At 45.7% G+C, this 25,364-nt stretch overlaps 1 protein-coding gene across 2 annotated transcripts in view; it reads right to left on the reverse strand.

The window, feature by feature from the left end:
- Positions 1 to 25,364, reverse strand: part of LOC124307839 (semaphorin-5B) — an 85,478-nt gene that overhangs the window by 7,025 nt on the left and 53,089 nt on the right. For both annotated transcript variants that reach the window (XM_046769981.1, XM_046769982.1), the window contains 2 exons: positions 14,362 to 14,458; positions 170 to 377 (listed from right to left, as the gene is read on the reverse strand). In XM_046769981.1, coding sequence (XP_046625937.1) covers positions 170 to 377; positions 14,362 to 14,458 — 305 coding nt within the window. The remainder of the gene's footprint in view (positions 1 to 169; positions 378 to 14,361; positions 14,459 to 25,364) is intronic.

The following is a 25,364-nucleotide window of genomic DNA, read 5'->3' on the forward strand; positions in this document are numbered from 1 at the left end:
ATCAGGATGGACCGGACTTACGTAACCAGGATTAATAGAATCTGAAGATTTCCAAGGCCTTCTTATATCGTTGATGACCAACGGCTCCTGATCCGGCAACTCGACCAAACCAGCGTCAGATCTAACAGTCTCGAAGAAAAATAAAATGTAAAAATCTCTCAGTTCTCACCTCTCTCCACGTGCATTGGGGACTGAAGGCGTTGGTACCACAGGCAAAGAGGCTTTTCCCGTTGCTAAGTACCACCTTGATGTAGTTGTGGCAGTCGTCGGCGCTCTGTCCCTTGTCCTGACACACGGTTGCCTTCTCCGGTGGCGCTGTCCAGGGCGCGTGCTCGAGGACAGTGAGTGGGCTGAGCGTTAGTCGAAACAAGTTGTCCCTGTAATCAGAAATCGAGATGGTCGATGTTCAGAGATAGAGTACCGGACAGAGTTTCTAAAGCAGCAGCGTTTATTCGGACGTGACGATCAGTCTCGAATTTCACGTTACACGTTAGGTATGCCTGACGTTAAGCAAGTAAAAGACGTATGTACCTCAGGAGCTACGTGCTCGACAAGAAAGCAGTTACACACTACCAGTTAGGAGGTGTGTGTACCTATAATATATACCATATAGTTCGAAAACGGTTAGTAAGCGGTGATTTCTATGCAAAGATGTAGGCAGAGAGGCGGCGGGTATGCGTTAGTTAGACGAGTGACTTTCGTGGTTTTCATCTCCTCTTATTGTGAGAAACGTTGCTGAGAATTACAAACGCACAGGTGCACTATTCGTCCCCTTACGTGTAATATGTTTCAGGAAGCATTCATTCGGGGCACGTATGAATCATTATGTCAGCTGTAACTGAATTTCTTTTTTTCTTATCTTTTTTCTATTCACGAGAATCTTGGCAGGCCAGTTTCTTTTTTTTTCTATCGCCTTGCCAGCGTCCGTTTGGTCGTCCTCCGTTCCCGTCCTCGTTAAAAGGGACGGTAACGGAGCATAGCGGGATCGTTGTCCATACTAAATATGTCGGGAAGTACCGTGGGACAGGCTAATTGTACCCGCATAACCAGCCGGGTGAATTAAGTAGTTGGTAAATAACAATGGAGTGGTTGAACAAGTATCGAGTAACGATTTGTAGAGGACATTGAGTCGTAGCGGCTTCCGAACGAGACGTTGCTCAAGCGAAACATATAATATGCAGAAGCTGGCACTCTCGATCGAGAAACCATGTGAATCTACGTTGAACAGAATTGTCGCGATAGCGTAAAAGGCAGGCGCCGATCGGATGTCGATTTGCATATACCGAACGCGCGTGCATCGCGGGATGATACAGCGAAAGAGATCGGTAATCGATCGGTATCTAATGGATCCTCCACCGAGTGTTATAAATAAATCAACGAGTAGACAGGCAGTCCCTGATCCTTTTACCTTTTATTTTTTCATCATTTTCTACACCATCGGGTACCGGTCAACGACCATGTCCCAAACAGTCCCTGATCTACAACTGAACCTGGAGCGGAGAGACGGCAGCATTCCTCGATCGCTCCAGGAGTTCTCTCTCCAAGTGGCACTGCGCGTCAGTGGAAAGGGAGATACGCGATTCGTAAGGCGTGCAGTTTTACACGCGTGCACGCGTATGGTACGAGAGGCACGCGTGCGTCGGGGCGAGAATTGCATCGGTACGATGGTGAAAAATCGGCAACAGCTCGTACGTCCCTGCATCACGCTGCATTATGCACATAGCTCTCCGTCCGATTGGGAGGCAATAAATATGGCAAACTGCAGCGACTATAAATTATCATCGATTTATAAATAGTCCCTACTTATACGCCTGAGATCCCGGTCACGTTATCCTTGCGTTACACGATGTCGATTTAAATTCGTCCGTATAATATACGTCGCGGTTTTTCTTTCTTTTCACTTTCAACTTTTTTTCAACCTCCTATACGTGCACTTTCCGAGGACAAATATCCCGCTGATACCGATTCTCCGTACCTAATATGTTCGGGGTGAGCGAGAATGACGAGAGGTGATGGAACGGGACTTTTTTAAACTCCGATCCGTAGTACTTAAGAACCGTGGTTAATTAACCACTTCGTCTTTTCGGATTAAGTATCTCTGCGCGACGATTCTGAGCCTGATTGACTTTAATGCCCGATGATCCGCCTTAGCTCACACTGCACTGATGTTGACCAAATTATTTATTGAAAAAATCTTCGATCGATCGTAAATCATCGACAAGATGCTTATCTTACTGTAAATGCGACAAACATCATGTCCAATTTCACCGTGATTGCAAAATATATTTTACGCAGGTGTGCAGCGTTCCGCTCCTATTAAAGATGGCCGGTAAAAACTTTACAAACAAAATACGTCCATCGAACGAAGAATCGAAGAATTTGTACCGGTTTGGGAGTGGATAAGAGTATTAGATCAGGATACACGGCAGCCGCGGTCAAGAACCTGATTAATTCGCGATATGAGATATTGGCACTTGTATCGAATCGTTCGATTAAATTAACCTGTTCTCGTAACGTGCGCACGCAGTCGCGTTCAGAACTACTAATTGCCAGATTAGCATTATGTACCGAAAGAGAGAAAGAAAGAGAGAGAGAGAGAGAGAGCTGAGCGATTCATGAACACGTTATAGGCGCTGAACAATCAATTCCGTCAGCTTCCGTTAGTGCGCCAAGCGTATAGTGATAACAAGAATTAGACGTGTCAGGTAAGAAACACGTGTGAGTGTTGCATGTCACATACGCATCGGAGGCTGGTTTAACGCCCACGCGTTTGTTTTATCTGTGAGTTAGATCGTGACGAGAGGAAATATCAGCTCATTAGTACAAAGGGAAACTTGCACACGGTAGGACCGAGTCGTCGTATTACGGTATTAAAACTAATAAGGTGACGACAGGTTCACACGGCCCTGTTTGCAGCGTTGGGCTTATTCACGGGTAATTGAGCTGCGCCCCACGTGCGACTCGATACCCATTCCCGTCAATTCTCTCTCCTCGTTCTCTCTGTTTCTCCCGGTTTTCCTCACCGAGACTGGAGCGCCTATAAACGACGACTTTTCTAGCGCCAGAAAGGAGCGCGGCGCCTGCGTAGGCGAATCTTGGTCTACGATTGCTCCAGCGGTTAATAAATAATTATTATTAACAGCGGTACAAGTGCCGGCCGTTGCATTCCAATTAATAACGCTCGCCGTGTCTCCTGTTCTTACAGAGACCCTTGTGCGGACCAACATTCCGGAGGAATGGAACCTCTGGATTGCACGCGTTTCCGTTAACGGGACAAAGTCACTCATTGTCACAAGGAACATGACAAGCCAAGAGCTGTTTCGGCCAAGCATTGTTCCCGCGATTAATTATTGTCGTCGACGCGGCCGAGAGTTGTTTTCGAAACCTCGTCGATGAAGTTTCAATCAAAGGTGCGGGGGTCAAAACTTAGAAATTTCAAACATGCAAAAATAAAATAACGCAAGATAAATTGTTCGAAATCTTGAGTGAAATCTAACCAGTGACATTTTGGAAAATCAAGGTTTCGAACGACTCATCTTGCGTTATTTTATTTTCGCATGTTTGAAGTTTCGAAATATTCACCCTTCCAAGTTTTGACCCCCGCCATGTCAAAACTGACACTTTGGTACTCGACTAACGATAAAACAAGTTATTTCAGAAAGCCTGTAAGATCCGTTCAATCTAATTACAACGAAATTTCGAGAACGGAGCGGAAGCACTTGAGAAATGACAGATTGAGATCTGTCGGTCGAAGGTGGTGAGATATTCCATTGCTCTAATTCCCGGGTTATCATCAGGTTGGCACCACCAAGTCGTGCCGTATGCAGCACGATTTGAGACCAACTTGCTGCCCACCAATTTATCAGTTAGAAGAGCGAGCTGGATGGAACATACGTGATGTCACGGTTGCGCATGCTTTTAAGTACCCCTGTGAGATGACCGACGAGAACCTCGGCACTAAGAGAAGCGGCAGTCCAGGGTTGTGGACCACGTCGGCTTTGAGAGCGCACGTCGTTCCTACGCCGCATTGAAACAACATTGAAACAGATTACTTCCTGCTCAGTACGTACGTCTCTTGTAGTAACAACGACGCAACGCGGCGCAAATACACTTTACATTGCATACGTTTATACTTTGCTTATAGGACAATTACGAAACTCTCTGAACGGCTCTCTATGCACACAGCTCGCAGAGTTGCGGCTGCGGTGCAGTTGGCGAAAAGAAACTGCCTGCGGTAGAAAATATGAAACAAGAAATCGGTCGGTCTCTACTTTGGCTGTGAAATCCAGGAAACGATAAAATTTATAGCCTTTAATGGTTTCTTCGCGATTTCACCTTTCTTTCACCGTACACGGAAGTCTGCTGCCAAAATTTTCAAGATCGCCAAAATTGTTTACAAATTAAGAAAACGACGGACATTTTTGTGAAATGAAAACATGAATAAACTTTATGATCGCAGAAATAAATGTCAAGTGTAATAATCACTTGCTGGTTTTATCGAGGCGGGAAACTCGAACGTCTGGTAATGACTAACGGGAAGAAGCATGAATGTTTACAGTGTATATGTATACGTGTATATAGACGTTTAGTTTCTCGTTAATAATAATTTTTTGTTTCCGTTCAGAGTAATTTTCTACTCAACAATCCATGCTACATTTCTTGCAGCATTCCAAGTCGCTTACACGTTACGGTATAATAAAAACAATTTTACCGAAGTATAAAAATAATATTTACGTGAGTTGTAGCTGCAGGTATTGCAAATTCCTTTTTTTTTAAACGTTGTAGAATTTATCCACCACCCTTTCCTCCGATTACCAATGCATGCGACAGCAACAATAACAATAATAATAACAATGCCTGGAATCACAGCTGCGGCGTCTATTTTAGTCAGGTGAGAAGTTGTGCGGAATTTGCCTTTGCTCGCGACATGATGCAGAAAAGAAGAAAAAATCCACATAATCCGAACGTCGTACAATGCCCACGATAAACGAAACGAAACAGCAAATATGCAGATGAGTGGGCGCCGATCGTTGCGGCGTCGCGTTTATACGTCTACACAAGAACCGGTGAAAGAAAGAGAGAAAGAAAGAAAGAAAGAAAGAGAGAGAGAGAGAGACCTGTCGATAGAAATAGCACCGGTGCATACAGAGCCCGATATTGCGGACGCACTTTTCGCACGATATGGCAAAAAAAAGAGGCTGAGAAAAGAGATGACGAAAAGAAAAGACAAGAAAAGAAAAACAAAATGGAACAAGAGCGACAAATAAAAGCCTGGAAAATACAGCACCGTGCGTCGGGAGAGCAAAGTTAGTGCCGGAGATAAGCCGCACCTGAGGCTCTCTATCGCTATCTTTAGAGGCGTGGTCCTCGCGCTACGATTCTTATACCCTCCAGCTTAACTCACTTGCGGACTTACCGATATCCTCACCGTATACTTCGTTTATTTTATACGTAACATATGTATATAGATATTTACACGAGGTACCGCACCGTGCGATATAATAATGCAGCCGATATTTATTCATCCCATCTTATATACGGATATTTGTCTTCTCAGCTCTTTGCTTGTAATTTTCTACCCGATCAAATTGTCCGTAATATAGTTCGTGACTTTTATTGTATAGAATTCTGTAACAACACGTTTATATTGCAAAGATTTGATTGAAAATCGTAGATATTATACGAGTATATGCCAATTGTTGTGTGAAATACGAAATAAGTGATTTTTTTTTTTTTCACCTTGTAACTGAATTTTTCATAATTTATTCAAAGCCAAGATAAGCAGTGAATTGATCGGAATAAATTTTACTCGTCGTTCTACTCTGTCAAAACTGAATCGAGGCGGTGCGGCCGTAGCCTCGACAAGGTCCGTGAATCGCATTGGAGAATTAGCATACGGGCATAAAAATCCTTGTAAGCATTTCACGTCGTTGGATTTGTGCAGGCGTGCACAGGCTGCGCTTCGGCAAGAAGAATCAAGCAAAATGAGATGTAATTGCTCGTTGCAGTCGGGCTTGTTCGGGGTGTGCGCAGCGTATCACCGAAACACTGTTATTACACGTCGACGTCCCGGATCGTCGTTGCAGCGCTAATATTATAGAGCTGCGCTATCGAGATGCAAGGAGGAGAAGTATGAGATAGATGTATACTTGCGTCGTGGCTCGTGGACCGTTTAATATTTATAAGCGTCATGGATAAGCCGGCAGCCCAACCATCCCCCCTTGTAAAAGCGAATTCTGCGGTGCTGCAGCTCGGCGCCATGAGAGCCGAAGCTATCGCAAAGGGAGATCGGATTTGCATGCGCGAGCTACTCGCCGAGTCTTAACGATCGCACATTCGGGCTCTTCTTCGCGAATCTGCATAAATCCAACTCGCGGGCGCTAAAATCCCATCGCGTCGGTTCGCTTAATTAAGCTATCTCACCGGCTGATATTCACCCCATCGAAATTTGACCCGGGATCGCGATTCGTTACACCTGGAAGCCACGAGTGGAATAAACAGGCTTCGGTATCACGATTCGCGTGGTTGAACGTGACTTGAATATATTTTAATGCAGGATTGTTGATTTTCTTTTTTCTTTTTTTTTTCAAGCTTCCGAGTATCGATGCTTAGTCTGAAATTTAGGAAAATTCAAAAGCAACGTGACAAGCTATCGAATTCTGTGACTTGGGCGGGTGTTCAATATTCTAAGAAAGCAAAGTTCATTTGGTACAAATCATCCGATTCTGAAAAAGGAAGGAACTACCGAACACGCCGATTCGCTAACCGGAACCCGAAGCAACAATCGCATTCGCGTATCGCGTGTAAATTCGCGCGCTTTCACCGTTGCAGGAAGGCATTACTTGTACGGGAATAGCAAAGGGTGCCCGGAGGAATAAAACTTAACGCCTGTCAAAATAAGGCATTTCGTCCCGGTTGCAGCTCGGACCATAAGTTAGTCGGCTTACTTCAGTCGCTACCCTCCAGCAGGAAATCCCGACCGAGGCTTTTACGCGATTAGCGTCGGCACCGGGTCACCCGTCTAGACGCAACGTCAATTATTAACCAGCAATTCTTGCTTATAGGTTGCTAGAGAGTTATAGGATATAAAGCTGCAGCCTACACTAGACTACCTCGTTTCACACGTATGTACGAATCTACGATCAGTTCCCGTCAGCGTGCAACGTGCCGCACTTTCTCCCTTCTTCTAGTTCATGAAAAATCGACAGTGAAATGAGAAAATCGACACGTGTGTGCTCCGTTGGTTGAATTAGATTAAAAAAAAAAAAAAAATCGTCTAAAAGAATTGATCGGAATTAAAACGGGTACAACTATCGACTCGATTTATACAGCAAGTAGAGTTTTGGATTTCTTACGAAAAATTAATCTAGAACCGAACGTTTTTAAACGGATCGAATCATGTTTATGGAACATTTGTGTATGCATACAAAAAGCGAGATAATTTAAGAAAAATGCAGTGATTTGATGGGGAATAATATCGTAGTAGTCAGTAAATAAGAAACATGTATTTCAGTCAAGAATTCCCAATTAAAACCACTGAGAAATCTCGATAGGTTTAAATTATTTGTTGCAACCAGGTTTGATAATAATATAAGTATTTTTTAAACACGAAATTCAAGAAACAAAAATTCGAATCCACGATGTTTCCGAAATCGCCAACGGACGGATGACTGCTGAAATTGCATACCTTCGATCGTAAACTTCTTCCTTCTCAACAGGCACAAATATTTTTCGAAAAACGACAATTATTTTTGACTTGTAGAAAAGGCTTTTCTCCCCCGATTCCTTTGTACGAAAAAAAAATCCTCCTTTTCATCTCAAAAGTTGCAGCAGGGCCGGCATATCGGAGTGTGACAAGTCCAGAGTTCCAAAAAGAACGATACTCGACAACATCTTTTTCCTCTTTTTATCTTTCCTCCGTGAGCGGCACGCGACAGTGACTGTCGCGTATTCGTCCCGAGATGCCGGGCGTGAGGTAGACAAGGCGTTAAGATTCAGAGATCCCGAGACTCGGCCGTGGGCCGCGGCTACATGCGGCCCACGTCGCGAATGCCGCCAGGCCCAACTCCCAACTCCCAGGTCCCAGATCCCAACCGTTCCGACTCCACCGGCAATCGCGGGTCCGATTCTCGCGCGAGAATTGTGTGCGTGCTTGAAGCCGGTGCAGCAGAGGCTATAAGGCCCAGGTAGAGCCTCCTTAGAAGGCGATAGGCGGGGCCCGTGAAGCTAACGCGAGTCTCGTGGCATTACAGATATCTCTCGGTGCAGTGCGCGAAAGGGATCCGCATCTTCTCTTTCCTCCGTTCGAACTGCAGCAGCTATTTCCAGCCTCCTGGAGAAGGAAAGTTTGCGCATCGATCATCTTGGCACCAACGATTACGGCTGTGGCTCATTCGCCAGGACTTGACGATTGTAAGTGCGTTGAGATTCAACGTCGAAATTATTTCTGCGCGTATGTGATGATTGTAATTAGAGATCATTTGGTACATGGGCATGTATTCGTGTACCATGAAAAGGGATTATTTTCAGACTTCAAATTACCAAACAGATAAATTTCATTCTTCTCTTTCTCCCCCATTGATTTTACTCAACTCTGCTACTGGGACACATCAGAAATATCAAATATTCGGAACATGGTAAAAAAAATCGAATAATAAACCGCATCAAAGGTATTATAACAATCAACGAATTCGCGCTGCACAACCTTTCGCTCACGGAGTAGTACCCATTGGGTAACTGTACATTGAGCATAATGCGTGTATGGAAATCTCGATTCGAATCAGATTTCCCATTATAGCTGCACGGGATTAAACGCGGCGGCTCGTGATTTTCCGCAAGGCTAACTCCGTGATAAGTCGTCGTTAAGAGTGGCGAGCGTTGCACATCGAATCAATCCGTGATGCAGGTCTCCGGATAGGTACCGCGGAAGGAGGATTGTGACGCGATGCATTCAAACGCGTTATACACGGTAAAACTGGTAACAGCAACACGTGATACCAACAAGCACACACGGTGAATATGAAACTGCGATGTAAATCTGGAGTAGGTACCTACAGTACCCACTCCAACTGCACATTAGGTACCACCATGTACCCAACGCGTTGCAACGTTAGCTTGTGTTAGCTTGCGTTTGTCGCTGACGGCGACGTTTCCTGTAAAGCACGTTGCTGCACACCCTGATGCACATTTGCAGAGAGAAACTGTTTTTATTACTGTCAAGTATCAGGCGTGCACGTCCCTCGACTCGACCCACCTTGATATACTGCACGTACGCTGGAAGGTTCATCGACTTGCGTGCATATTGTATCGTTAATACGTATAGGCTCCTTCTTCTTCGTTGACCGGAAGTTATGGGTACAAGAAAGTCGAGAGGCCATGCCTCGCAAAACCTCGCAGGCCTCGTACCTTTTCATTAGCGGTTCATTCGACTTTTCACGCCTCGATTTGACGTGTTAGGATAATATTTCACGTTGTGAAATCAGTATTATTAATAGCCACCCTCTATATACATTCAGCAAGATTCGTCAGAACTTCCGTTGTGTACGTATAAGAGCTCCGCTACGTTTTTCTCCGTCTCATGCTAATCGACCCGTCGCAAGTTCATTGATATTTAATTCGTTGTACAACGGCGTTCGTAACAAGAGTGTAACACCGAGCTCTGCGCAATGACGCGAGTGACAACAAGAAAGTCACAATGGGCTCAAGGTGCAGAGGGATGTGGGAAGGGCCGAGGTTCGGTGTAGTTTGCATATAATATATCGAGTGTCGTACCTGCAAGCTCGTGCGTTACGACACGACGACGTCGCAGCCAGCAGACGTCAAAAAGTTAAACAAATACGGGGTGTGCCACGCGCCTCGTAACAATACACAGTGTGTAGGTATGTACATGCATCTAGGTACCGCAAAAGAAACGCAACCTCCGTCTCCTCTCCTCCCGTATCCTCTTATGTTTAGGATAACGTGGAAGACGCAGGCCCGAGTTGGCGCGCGGTTGAGCTTGATTATACCTCAAGCACGCGTGATGATCATCCATTGTGCAACGCTTTCTGCAGCGACAGGTATTACACGTAGACGTGTACCTTATTGTTAGCGCAGAGTTGCACGGACAGTAAGAGATTCATACACGTAACGATTGCCTATTGTCGTCAAAGGTTGTGCTCGAATGGGAGGACATCGGATCGAGGAAGGAAGAAAGGAAGAAAGAGGACCACAATCAAGTCACGAATTTATCGGGAAAAGGAACAGATTTAGTTTAAGCGAAGTGAGACGAGCCCCACGATGTTCAGCGGCACCAACGGTAGCTGAAGCGACGACTATGCGAGTACCTGTATATACGCACATAATGGCAAGCAGGTATTCAAAACGCGAGAAAGATTTGAAAATAAACGATAGTCCATATGCTCACGTATTACAGGTATGTATACCGCGGATGTACATAGTTAGGTACTCGGAGGACAAATCGACTCGTAACAATTTGTCCCGGTTGTAAAGCTATGCCGTGCATTCGTCCATACCTACACACCCAACGTACCGTCTTCTCTCGGTGTGTGATCCACGTCCACAGCGCTTAAACTTGGTCTCACTCGCGTGCAAGCTCGGAACTCACGATTAGCCGCTGCGCCGTGCTGTTCTTTGCCACACGTTGAGATATTCACGGCATTTTTCTTCCTCGCCCCCTTCGGGTACATAACGTGTCACCTTCTATTAATCAACACTCACACCTGTACTCTGAAATCGCATCCCTGAGTTCAGGGGAGTCTGTTATTTTATTGCAGGTATTCATCACCGATCCAGTCGACTGCGCAGCAAATTATAGCGGATGATCCGAGCTTGCGATTTGGATACGGCGTCTCAACGAACACACACGGGTGGTAATAAGTGTAAAGAACGGTACGTCGATCGTACGTACGTATGTACAGTTAATTACGAACGGGGTCGAAAATCCGCGAAAATTTAAAACGTTCAGTTTACACGTTACTGTATTTACGTATAATACACAGAGAAAACACGTACGCGTATAAACTGCAGACGTATAATAATCGCGCCCACGCAATTAGCGACTGGTGGACCGTGCGAGAGTTGGGCTCCGCGTGCATGTGTGTATATGCGTTTTTAAGCAAACGTTGCATGCCTGACGCATAAAGCATGTGCACGAAGCCGGGGAGAGCGATGGATGTGATATTAGAAAATAGGACACACCCGAGGCCTATTAATAGAACGATAGTTATTAGCCCCTGCCCACGTACCCGTAGGTCGGGTAGGTGGATAGGTATACAAGGTACGTTACGACATTACCGCACCGAGCACTTCTCTTTTCCCGATCGAGATGCAGCTTCGGGCTTTTTGCACACACGCACGCACACGCGGATAAATTGATAGGATAGGACAGGGTAGATGTAGCCACGCAAGTGCTGCACGCGCGTTTACCTGTCGCAAACCAGATTGCTCACGTCGTCCTCGATTTCTTTCAACGAAAAGTTGTTTTCCCCTGCTACACATACGTATGTATAATATATACAATATATATCTGCAGCCCGATAACGACCCCGCGTCGCACCGATCGCCTGTCTCTCCGTCTCCTGCCGCAGTGCGGAAATTTTATGTCCTACCTTTACCGGGTTCCTTTTTAAGATTCTTTATTCATTTTTATTTTCATCACTGCAACGATCGTTGGATATATTAAATTGAATACGCCTCGCAGCGAGATTTCTTATAACCTGTGTTGTAAAAACTTCGAGGTAAAATTCAGAAACCGTTATATTAAAAAGGTTTCAGACGAGTTGAAATGTAATAGTTTTTCGCTCGATTTCGACATGTGATTACGTCGGATCTTGATTAGATTTATTAAATCTGTATGCTCGGAAGCCTCAATGATTTTCTTAAAATTTTTGTGTACTTTTACATGAAAATCACCGTATAATCCTAAGAACATATTATTTCGATGTATACTCGATGTGCTATTAAAATATCGCAATAAAATCACCAAAAAGTCTTGTCTAATTATTCCCAACTGACTTTAACCTTCTTAATTTTCGTCCGTCACCAAAGTAGGTGTAAAATTCTAATTAGCCACCGCGCAAGCTAGAGTTGAAAATAAAGCTCAGCTCTTCGCGAGTGTAACTTTTATTACATCGGTGGGAAATTGAAATCCCTAAAAAAAAAAACGCTCAAACTACCGGTGCATAAATATAAGATTTTAACGTACTATCGTCAGGGTTGATTAAGTTGACCAATGAGTTCCACAGGAACAACTAAAACGCGCTCCAACGGTCGGCACTAATAGTAATAGTAATTTTTGCGCAACGTTATACGGTAAAGGGCCGTAGTTCCTCCGGGGCCTAATGAGGCCCTGCGCGTGGGTGCGAGTTTACGGCCGTTATAATGCTCGCGAGTTAAGTTCCGATGGAAGCTGAATGCGGAGATTTTACAATCTCCGGTGAAACGTTGGGCAGCAGTGGCTGCAGGGGTCCGCTCTTCTCCTGGATCGCGTATCCTTCCTTTTCCCTTTCCCCCGATGACGAGAGGCGGAGAAGGCTCTGAGAGGCACGCGTCTCGCCACCCACACGTAATAGCCGCGCGCAACGCGCGCTGAAGACGCGGACCTTCTCCGGCGTGCATCGGGGCCCGAGAACTCGACGGCGGGGCCTTATCTTGGGCAATCCGTGCCGAGATGCTGCGCGGGATTTAGATAATTACGTAAAACGTTGCCCGCAGCCGTACGGCGCCGATTTTACAATGTGAAGTCTGTGTAGGTATACCTCTACCTACGTACTTATTTCATCCTCTGACTTTGCTGCCTTTTTATGAGTTCCTTATTCCTAAGCTTTTTCGTTTTTTTCCCCTCTTACGACGTACGGAATTGAAATTTCATCAGGAGGACAAGCCTTACGTTTTGTCTGTACTTTTTCTTCTCTCTATCCCTTTTCATCGTAAAACGGTCCGAATATATATATTTTTTTCTTCTTTCTAGTATAGATCTACCAACACACTGACGCATAATGTTATACTGCAGGCATGCGCTTCGCGTTCCTCAAATTAATATCTCATCTCTCGACCGACGTAAATATGTGTATTTTATCCACAAAGATATTCCGATAGTCATTATATTCAACGATCGGAATGTAATGGTATAATCGCTATTTACGGGATATAAGATCGTTTAAACTATCTGCGGGAGAATTGAAGTTTCTTAATTTATTAATCGTCGTGTAACCTATAACTTACTCAAGTGCCGGAGATCCATTTTTATCCAACAGACCACACCGCACGATGTATATTGACCGGTAATGTGCTTGAATGTCGATCTAATGTTTTCCGTACTTGAGTTCGAACGAATTTTATCTGACCATATTTTAAAGAAATAAATTGCCATTAGCGTCGCGTTCATTTTTTACGCTCTTGCTTGGATCATTTAAAAATTTTCCCAATCTCACAACGGGCATCATTGGAATTTTTTATCTTCCGGTCAGATAGGTATGGATAATTTTGATCTTACCGAGACTAGCTTTAGTCCCCCCTCAACAACTTTAGAACCTCAAATCCAGAAGCAAAATATCGTGTACATGTAGAATGAAGTAAATTGGAGAGCGTGATATTTGGCCCGGTTTATAGCAAAGTGTCGAGGCGAGGGTGTTTTGCGAATATAATTGTTCTGTTGTGTCTGGAGCCGTGCTCGCGGTATAATTGTGCGAATGTAATAACCGGCCGAGGTTGGTTAGCGTTTTGGAATCTGAGAAGGCGCGTTAGAACGTTTATATCCTGCAGAGACGAAACGAACGTTTGCGTATAAAGAGACGGAGCCGGCCAATTACCGGGAATCTATTCTGAGATTAGAAAAAAGAATCGAACGGCTTTAAGGGGCTGCTGCCTCCAGAAGCCGAGCATGAGAGAGCCGCGGTATATCACACATACACAAATCGGAATCGTGTGTAGGTATATGTAATCCAACGGTCCGATAACGAGGAGTATTTACGAGACACCCGAAGTCTATGCGCCGTGAAGAAACACGTTTGCATACTAGTAGGTAAGATCCGAGCCGTAGGGAAATTGCGCAGAGCAACCAAGGGCCGAAAAAATTCTTAGTAAATTATAACCACAAGCTGTAGTGGTATAATAATGTAGACTGTAAAGACAACACCGAGCGGTCAGTTTTTCCCTGTATAAATTGGACCAATTTTCAGTTCATACTGTTTTTACAATATTCTAACGATAAACATTTCCGACGAGATATAAACAAGAAGAGATGAATGCACAGAAAGTAGTTACGCGCGGCGCATGACTCATTGCGAAGCTTTTTCCTTCTCCTCAACCTTGTATCCCGAGTTGATTTAGTGTAAAAATATGAATATTACCAAGACTTACCGAGCACCGACGAAGACCTGCTGCCTCGCGACGTCGAATAGTAGCTGAGAAAAAGAGGTAACGCCATTCATCTGGAATAGATTGCTGTCAGCGAGATCTGTAACGAAGAATGAAAGAAAAAGCTTGCGTTAAATTGTATTTCACGTATAAAGCAAAGACATGCATGGACCTGATAATACGTGTACGCGCTGACGATTATAACGGACATTCGTTCCCGCAGCAAGTATATACAAAGTTACCTACCGAAGGTACGTGTCTAGTCGCCAAAGCAAAAAGCTCCGAAATGTACACAACCGCCTCTTCTAGCCGCTAAACAGCCGCGGTATTATCGCCCTCACGTTTCGGCAGTTACACGTATGGATTTACGATTTTAACGCCACGGCAGCGTCCGCTTCGAACGTACGTCGCGACCGAAATGCTGAAGCGGCAGCGAGTTTATGGACTCGACAAACGTTACGGAGGAACGAATCTCGCTGGGATTCTTGTGGGAAAAAAAGCCTCCTCTGCTTCCAGTATCGTCGATATCGGTCGCGGTCGTATTCCGCAAAAGGAAAAGCGTGGTAGTTTTAAACCCGAAGTGGACCACCCAAGGTTTCGTTTGCTCGAGCGAAGGACCTCAGCGTCCCTTGACCTCGACTGACCTCGGCTCGTCGTTTTCGACACCTATAGGTATACGTGGTAGGTTTGAGAGGTCGGTCGTCATCCTCACCTATATATGGTATATGTAATATAATACGATATCCCGAGGGCGGTTAAAAAGGTGGTAATCAACAATCTTCGTGAGTTTGAATGGTTTAATTCCTGTGGCTCAGTGCCGAGCTAAGTGGTAATCCGGTTCGTTATCTCAACTCTGCTAATTACAATACCTAGCAGTTAGAACTTCTGCGCGCCGCGGAGAAGAAGAGGAGGTGGAAGAACAAGAAGAAGACCAAGAACAAGAAGAAGAAGAAGAAGAAGCGAAAGGAGAATAACAAACGCGATAAGGGGGCGAATGGAAGAGGCTGGATAACGATCAAGCGGTCAACTTTTACGACGCCGGTCTTCGGCATGGAGATGTAGGAACCGAAGAGAAGATAGCCGTTCAAACCTAGGTGCGCAAAACGGCCTTCGCCTTGGCCGCACGCACTGACGCGTGCGAATGTCCGGCCGCAGAAACGACTTGCACGCGTTTGCATCACGCTGCACGCCTCCGCAGATAGCATAATACGTTCGCTAACGAGAAAGTCCGAGGGTCTTATACGGGCTGGTTTAAAAGATGTTGCGAACCCTCAGGTAGCGAAGCGATAGCGATCCCGTCTCTCGAGATTTGTCGATACTCTTCTCTCGCGCTGTAGCTCTGCAGCTCTGCGGCAGGGTAAACGGATGCCGCGTGCATCGAGGACGCAGGGGAGCCACACCGTCTCATTCAAATCATTACACGCATCGCCACATGCAGCTGCAGTTCATTCGGAGATTTCGATATCTCAACACGATGCACAAGTTTGAATTTCTCATGGAATTGCAATTTCTTCCTCCTCCTCCTCCTCCTCCTCCGCCTTCTTCTTATCCGAGCTCGGACCTTGTTACGAGGTTCTATCTGAAATTGACTTTAAATTGGCATCGCGGCGTAGCTGCATTTATTCCAATTCCAGCAGCACCGGGATGTGGAATCTACACTTCGGGGAACGGGCTTCGTTTAATTCCTCAAGCTTCACGTTCGTCGTCGTCTTGATCTCTTCAAGATCCAGAAACCTGCTCTTAAACCATTTGCTCCTTCTCCTCCTAACAGTATTAATAAAACGAAGGTCCAAACTTGATGAAAGATATTAAAGAATGGTTGAATTAAGACACGCTTCTCCATTCTCCGTTCTCCATTCGGCGACCGCAAGACGATTACTTGACGGGTGTCCGCGTGATGCATTCGAAGACGAGGCGACGTGGGCAAGTGGATGATGCCGGAGCACTGTCGCGGGACCGCAAAATGGCGCGGGCAGAAGGACCCCAAGGACCACCGGGTCTGCTATGTTAATACGGATAATTGCCTTACATGCACTCGTTCGAATACCCGGTGCAAGTTACTCGGTGCGAGTGTACTCGAAAACGCAGCGACATAAATACACCGCCACTACACACAAGTGTGTGTCGCTACATACTCGAGCGAACTTTGGTCGTGAGGCGAACAGTCGCCAGTTGCGTGTGCACCATACACACACGCGCACACACGCAAACAAGAACCATGGTGAGAGGACCTACTGTTATTATGCATCCTTTGCCTCTGTTATGCACGTACGCATCGGGGTGTGCAACGTGGGTGGGCGTCTTTCTGCAGCTTGTGTTATAGACGTATCGACATAGGTGTACCAACCAAAGTGTACAACAAGCGTCGAACCACCGGCTCGTCGTGATTTCAGTTCCCACGTGCGAAAAAGAGACGAGTTCTCCGGCAGACTTTTCAGTAGATATTCACGAATAAGAGAAGAAAAATGCAATGTTTACGACCAATTCTAATTGGGTCTCACTTACCTTTATTGGGATCCCACAGTGTGAGAGCATTCTCAGCGGTTTTTTTTTTTTTTATATGTAGAAGACGGAAGACCCTGACGCAGTCGACGAAGCTGGGAAGCTTCCGACGTTCTTTGAACCCAAAGTGGTAAGAGTTTGATCAGGGAAGGTAAACAGAATGAAAACTGATGAATCCTGGATGTCTGGCTTAACAAAGTAGGCAGTGGATATCTACCGCGGCTGCAACTATAACAGTCAGATAAATACCAGCGTTGTTTACACAACGTACACGTAGACGACGTGCCAGCGTCTGACGGATCGTCGAAGGGATCCCGTATCGGGGGCAAGTCTAATCTCTCGGTAAGGCTTCCTAGAACGAAGATAGGGCAGGTCGGCTGATAGACGCTCCACGACTCGAGCACATACGTAGGCGTGAGTTAGTAACGCGCAGAGAGAGAGAGAGAGAGAGAGAGAGAGAGAAAGAGAGGGAGAGAGAGAGAGAAAGAGAGAGGGTTCCAATTATCGCACCTACATCTGGCAATAATAAGTATCATTAATTTAACCGAGATAGAGGAATCTTCAATTACTCGGAGTCCCGGATTTGTTTATTTCCCAAGTCGTAAACGGCGGTGAACCGACCACGAGTGGTGGCTGTAGCCACTTTGTGTAAAAGGGCAGCTCTCGGTATTCTCGAGGTGAAACGACAGTCTCGGCCACATCCTGGAATTCCCCGCGGTAGAAGACATCTGGAGTGAGAGGAACGATTTTGACGTGACACTCCGTGTATCTCAGCCTTCGCAGGGACATGTTTGTTTTTTTATAATTTAATCAACCGCGTGCCGTGCCGCAGCATAGGTTGGGACGTTATCGGTATGACGACCGTGAGTTCCATCGAGAGATAAAAGTCTCAAGATGGATCGAATCGTGTATTAATTATGAAATCTTACAGTTATTAATTAAGTCACGCAGCGGGTATGCGCATATATACATATAAATACCGCGAGATCATAGAGGAACGGATGCAGATAGGAACGCATCTGTCACACCCTTTCTATTAGACGTCCTACGATTAGAACAATCCATCAAGTACGTTGCAGCTCCAGGCTTTCGGCCTGGAAACGAAACAAGATCCAGGTTAAAACTCCAAACGAAACCCTGTAAGCGCACAATCCGGCAATTCAGCAGCAAATAACCGTGTAGTACGTACTGTACACAAAATAGTCGCAGTATCAACGTTACTTAGAGATCCGCAAACTCTGGGCAAGCAGATATTGGATACCTACTACGAGACACGAGAGCTTCAGCTGACGCATCTACCAGCGGTCGTAACCGTTGATGGTTAGACGGACCGTGGACAGAAGCTTTGCGTTACTTCGTTTCCTGCGATCAGGTCAAATTATGCGATACTCAGAATCAACCGCGCGAGCATAAACCCCCCTCCACCAAGTAGGACATTCGTACCGTGAAATAATACGGAAGTGGTGACTATTCCAAGAGAGAAGAGAATATCAGTTTCTCAGAATTGGCACGAGGAAGTTGCACTTTCTAGTATACATATCCGGTACTCTTTCTGTGATCAATTTATTTCCGGTATGGTCGACAGAGTGTCTTTTTACTACCTCACACCTCGAACCGTATTTCCACTATAATCTGACATTACACCGATGGATGCTCATTAACGCGAGCAGCGTTGATCGCGTGTAGTAAGTAAAGGGCCGCAACTGCGGTGGAGTAATTGAATCGCGGTTGATTTATTTCCGTGTATTACAAGGAACAGAAGACTGGACTATAATACTTGTAGCCATTGGGCACAGGTTTGCGGAATGCGGCCGCTAACGATCCGCCGCTTCACGGTTGGGTATAAGCTCCATACACGTATAATGTATACAAGAAGTCGGAATTGAATCGACTCGTCGACTAGCGGAATGAAGACAAGCCGAGAATCACACGAGGAGAGAGATAAAGGAGATCGACGGTATCGCAACCGATTCTTCCTCGAGCTACCGTGCTTACGGCAACGGACTCTCGCAGATCGCGTCGCCTCGACGGCGCCGGCAAGGCCGAAGGGACGAAGATCACCTTGGTGTGTTGCGCAGTTGCCTCGCTCGCAGTTCTCAGCATTCCCGTTCACGATCTCCTTCTGCGTCCGACTCGAACCGATTCTCGATCCTCCCCTCGTCGAGGACTTGCAGTATTCTTACTCCGCAGCTTGCGGCTTGTTGTAGGTAGGAAGAGGAAGAGGAAGAGGAGGAGGGGGGGCTCCTTTATAAGCCTCGGTGCAGCATAACACGCGGGATCGCAATATCCTGCCGGTCCATCCGTCGGCGGTTCTCTTGCCTCGTCCCGTTCTTATTCCCCTCCACTTCCCTTCTTACCGCGACGAAGATCTTTTTATTCGAAACCGATTCTGCAGAAGGCGGTAGCGACGAGGGCGACTTAGCATAACCTGCTGCGCGGCGAAGGATCGTCGAGAAGAACCGAAGAGGAAGAGGAACGCGCGGATCGCCGACGACGACGAGGACGACGTTCCGCCGCCCGGCAGCCGCCCCGGGGAGATTGATAGGCGAGTAATGCCGCCGGGGGCCGACTCCACGGGGTTTCCCCATCCCCGGACCACCTTGGCACACGGGGGGGTGGGCAGTCAAAGGACGCGGCGCCAGGCGAAGGACCGAGGATTCACATCCGAAGCCTTGCACAGAGCGTGAGGTTACGAAGTGCGTCGTAAAACCATTCATTACACCTCTTCCGCGATCCCGTCCTACCTATCCTCATCCTTTTTACATTATGTTAAATCATCCTGACGAGGAAATTTTCACCTTTTTACATCAACGAATGAGATTCGATTCAACATGGGAACGTAATAAAGAGAAGAAAAAAACAAATAAATCGTTACGATCGTCGAACGCGTCTAATTGCAAGAGTGTAACGATTAGCTCGATCGTCGAGCGCCTAATGAGGCGTGGATCGATGCACTAGGTTATACGCGCGATTAGAGGCACAGATAGTCGGATTCCCTGTCGCCCGGTCGTGTATCTACAATCCACACACGGTACGGACACGGACTCTTTTAGAGGCATGCGACTGTACACGGATGACAGTATTCGTCCGAAGCATGCATGATAACATGCATGTATAAGGCATGCGGGCGGTAGACAGGTTGGAACACCCGCTACGCCTATCTGTTATATACGCTTGCGAAAGAGTTTTGCTTGCGCGATGGTGTGTTATGTGTATAACCGTGGAAGATCGAGCCCGAGATATAATCCTCTTAGTCTTGGACCAAGCTTAAGACACGAAGTCTTTCGTAACAGCGACGCCGATGTGAAGAACAAAACTGTTCTTATACCTTCGTACGCGCAAGCTCCGGATCACGATAGGATGAATACCGAAGAAACAAAGTCGGATGCGGTGTTAAAGAGTCCGAATGGTCCAAGTTCAAATTGTCCGCCAGTACATTCAACCTCGATAACCCGATGAACGAATGATCAGAAAAATTCTCAATTGTTTCAACTGTTGAAACTGTCTATAACTCAAATCGTCATCACGTGCTCTGGACTTAATCGAATCCATTCAGAGTTCTGACTAGTATAAATCCGTGGAGCTCAACAAAAATCTATCGCAAGGTTTGCCATCGCGTATATTGATGATATCAGAAGTGTGAATTTAACGAAGACGAAGAAGAGCACTTCGCCCAGAATGATCTATCGGCTGCAGCGAATTAAAAAATATATATATATATAACATGTCGAAATCTACCGAGCCGGTGGTTACAGAGAAAAATAAAGACAGGGTGAAACGAAGAACAAGAGAGTGAGCGAGCTGAGAAAAAAACGGAATGCTCATTGAATTAAATTGATCGTCAGTCGAGGAGGCCTACACGCGTGTTCCCCCCGTGAAGAAAATGCCATTCAAGTTCCCGGAACGCGTGTCGCGTTGCAGGCGATGCATTGCGACGACGTTCGCTCGATCCTACGACCGCGAGTCCAAAAGCAGAGGCAGAAAAGCCGCTTCTTCGCGATCTCCGAGTACGTGGAGCAACGCAGCCTCATTGATCTCACGGTGGGGTGAGTTTGTCCATCTCCGTGCACAGATATATATATATATATAGAGAGAGAGAGAGAGAGAAAGAGAGAGCCACGGGCCGGTTCTCGCAAGCTGACCTCGCGCATTGTCAACCGACAGTTTTTACCACGATTCCGCATCGATGGTCTCCGATCGGACGATGCGATCGGAAGAAGAAAACGTTGGACTGTTGAGCTGCAGCGAGATGTCCTTGTGTCGCAGGTTCAAAGCCCTCGAGCCGTCATTTTTTCCTACAACCTTCAACATTCGATCGTTCTCGGATTTGATCGCGCGGCGAGAACTATACGAGCCGTTAACGTTAATCTGGTCTAATTACCGATGCAACGATCTTGGCACCCGGGCCATCGCGAATGATCTTACGCACCGTAGAATAAGGAGAGATGATTAAAGGTGGGGGGGGAAGAGGAAGCTGTTAGGGGGAGAAGAAAAATTGCTCGGTCATTGATCCGCGCGATCAGCGGAGATCGTCGAAACGAGAGTGAAGAACTGGTGCAGGATATCTAATCGTAAGTGCAACGGACAACCGACTTATTTCAGATCGATCGCGTGTTTGAATCGTGAAAGATGAACTCCTCGCCAATGAAATTTTTTCTCTATTTATAATACAAATGACATATTGTACGAATGAAATGGGAATAACATTTACGAAGATCTATCGTCACTTTGTAATACCTGCAGTGCAACTCTTTGAACGATTTAAATTACCACCATACACCTGCAGAATATCCGATACACGCACTGTATTATATTATTATACCATGCGTTGTATGGAATATATATAATCATCTCTCGTAAGATAATAATCGAGATGAATGTATACAACATATAGGTACGTGTGTAACAGCCTCCGGGCTCCACGAGAGATGTGCATAATACGTGCGTGACAGTAATGGGCGTGCGGTCGATGGTCCTTTGCTTTTATTTTTTATTTATTTATTTTTTTCTTCATCGCGGATACTTTTCTCATTTTCTCACGCGCCCATCGCTGTCCTGGACACAAGTACGAAATGTGCGTTCCCTCCTCGAGGATGTAAGAGTAAAAACCCCCCACAGATCGTTGGCTAACAATAAGAAGAGAGAGATGAACACGTATGAAAAACTATCGCAGTGATATTCTCCGCCTTTCGAAAACACCGACCAACTTTCTATACAGTTTTTATTGGAAACTGTGTCACGCTTCAAATGTGATAAAATCGATCTTGATAGTACGGAAACAGTTGCGAGTAGGTATAATAATTTGATAAGATTGATAAGATTCGAGGAATTCCTTTCTTATCAGTACATCGAGAAGCGGTTTCAAAATCAACGAAATCACAGTCTCGGTACTCGTGTGCTAATCGTAAATGTAACGCGCTTTGGCTACCGATGTAAGTCAAGTAATAATCTGTTGCGGCATGAATTCACGTCCGTAACAGCGAAGCGAAATTTCCCCGGAGATCTGCACTCGGTAATCCAAGGCATCGGTTTAATTGGATTCGTTATCAGACGGAGGATCTCTCGGAGAAAGGAAAGGGAAGAGAGGTAGGTCAAGAGGGGACGTAATTCACATGCAAGAAAGAATTCTAAGCACCCGGATGTCTCGCTGTAGTATCACGGCCAAAAATGGTCGCAAGAACGCGCGCAAGCAAATTGGCACGCGGAATCTATGCCTCGAGTTGGTCGGACGTTTGTTTTTTCATTCTTCACCTTTCTTTTCCTTTTTCTCGCACGGTCGACAGCCTCGCTTCGCAATCGCTCGCAGAATGTTGCGCGAGGATTTTTTTATTTTTTTTTTTTGTTTTTTTCGTTCTTTCTCTACCATTTACCGGTACCGATAGTGTTCACGTAACATAATAGAACGAACTTCGTTGGAATTTCTAGATATATTACACAGTACCGTAGACGATGAATAATCGATTGTTTCTGGTCCGTATAACGATTCTCGGTTCCAGGGTTTTTGCCCTGTTTAAACCCCTGAAGTTAATCGATTGGCGGAGACCACATAGCGGCAAAGTTCTTGCGCTCGCGTCGTTGTGTAGAAAAATTAATACTTTCCAGAGGAATTCTGTTCGCGAATAATTTTGGAGTTGATGCACATTTTGATATAACCATTGGTCAACGGTCGAAGAAGAGCGTCGATGGCAAGGCGCGTAATCGAACGTGTAAATCGTTACAAAAGGCGTTCGATAAGCCGGTCACTGATTGTTCGCTCCTGAAAAACCCCTGCGGTTTCTTCAATCCAGCTATAGGAGGAGGAAGAAGAAGAAGAAGAAGAAGAAGAAGAAGAAGAGGAATGGAGAATAAAAGAAGACGATAAAGAGCAGAGATAATGGTGGACATTAGGGTGTCCAGAAGTGGTTTCGTTAGCGTTTCCAAGATACAATACAGGGTGGACCAAAAAAAAACCGGGGGAACGATTCGAAACTGAATTTTTTCAATCTCCCAGCGACATTTTCAAAACCTGTTTTTCAAATGCTTGTATTTCAGCAACGAATAACGATTATTCAGATTTTCAAACGCGAAATGAAAGATTACTTCTTCTATTTTCGAGGAAAAACAAAAAATTTTCTAAAATCATTCATCGCGTTTGGATTTCATACGCGTTTCGAATCGCACCCGTTTTTTTCTTTTTATTCCTTTGGTCCATCCTGTATATCCGGTTCCTCCAAAGACTCGAGCGACAAACGCGGAGAGCTCTGCATCATCAGCAGCAGGACAAATGACGGACATATTGCGTGGTAATTAATTAAGTGAGGTAATTAGCCGAGAGCAGCGCGCAGTGCAGGTAAGTTAAACAGAGCGCAAAGTTCGTTGCAGGATTGCTGACGGTGTCCGCTGCAGCTGGGTATCAGAAACGGAATCACGTGTACGGTAGAAAGACACTGCACTGCGGATGCCGTAGGTGGTTCAGTGACCACACCGGTATCAAATTTTCTTCATCTACCTCTAATTAATAAAACAAGGAGCAGCTCCGAGCTGGCGTTTGTGAATTATTCTGGCTTTCCGAATCAGCGCGAGGCTTGATCTTGAAAGTTGAAATCGAGCGAGGGGTGAATAAAAAGCAGAGGTTGGGTAGGAAGAGTCCCACCGATTCGAGGGTCGGGAACTCTTTACTTCGTTGGTACGTTACTAACGATCTTGGCCACTGCCCACGTGCGTTTTCGACGCCCTCGCACCGAGCTCAGGAGACAAATGGCGATCAGGATCGAAGTTGGGCCTTGTTAGCGGCATTGTGGTGGTCGTTGCATCCTCTCCGATGGGCGAAGGGCTCGCGTGCATTGTCGTTGAATTTATGAGTATGATCTTCGACCGGTCCCTCTTCTATCTCTTTCTCGCTTCCTCTCCCAGACCGCGATTGTTATGCTCGACGTAATATCGTTATCGTTTGCGGCGCAGCACGCAGGAGAAGCCGCTACGTATATTCAAATCCGTCCTCTTCGATTTCTTTCGATGTTCCAATTACTCCGAACTGGTACGGAATTTCCGCTCACCTTTTACCGTACCGACAATTATAACGCGCGTGATACCGTTTCACCGTTCGCAGTCTTAATCGACTTTACGCACGTCCACCAAGGCTGGACTGAACAAAGAATCAATTACTTTTTTACAACGACTTGTATCACATCGCGATGGACATGCACCGATGTACGGACTTCGATCCAACGGATTGTAGAAGATATCCGGACTCGGATGACACGTCGACATTTCTGTGAGAAGTATCAGGCTTTGCCATTGTTCGGTTACCCTCAGGACGAAGACGCGGATGCTGGGCTAATAGCCTTCGTATATAAATGCAATTATCTTAATAATTCTACAGTATCGGTAATATAATAACCGGATACTAGAAAAAGTAAGCGAACCGTGGGGACAAAAAGTCGATCAATTTTTTCCCTCAAAGAGCAGTTTACTTTGCAATTAAAATTGGATTGTTTCAGCACCGCTTCTCTTGCGTTATAGTTTTCAATTGGAGTCGAAATAAAATCGAGATTATGCACACAAGTCGAGATCCCCTAAATTCGTCCGGAAAATCATCACTGCATTCCGAGCCTCTGCAAATACCGAGAGAAAGAATCGTTTGAAGGAATATTCGAACCCCGTCGTTTTTGAGTTGGTGTTAAAAATTGCAATTTTGAGAACCGCTGTGTTCCGAGAAAAGAAGGACAGAGCTGGAGATGCGGATCTCCGTTAGGGTCTGCACGGCGTTCAGGTATAAGCGAAAGCCGAGGAAGAGGCGAGTCGGTCAGCTGAGAGAACTCGACGAGGATGGTAAAGATGAGAATCGGCGTCGGATCATCGGACCGATATTCAAACAGAAGCAACTTAGGCATCAAAGATTCTCCCGAGCAGATTCGCGCCACGTGCACGGCAAGAAATCGACGGAGGTTTTTTAGTCTGCGGATAGAGAGAGAGAGAGAGAGAGAGACGTATGTATATAATGTATATCATATACGTTCGAAGAT

Source organism: Neodiprion virginianus, chromosome 6 (assembly GCF_021901495.1).
Source record: "Neodiprion virginianus isolate iyNeoVirg1 chromosome 6, iyNeoVirg1.1, whole genome shotgun sequence".
Classification (NCBI taxonomy): domain Eukaryota; kingdom Metazoa; phylum Arthropoda; class Insecta; order Hymenoptera; family Diprionidae; genus Neodiprion; species Neodiprion virginianus.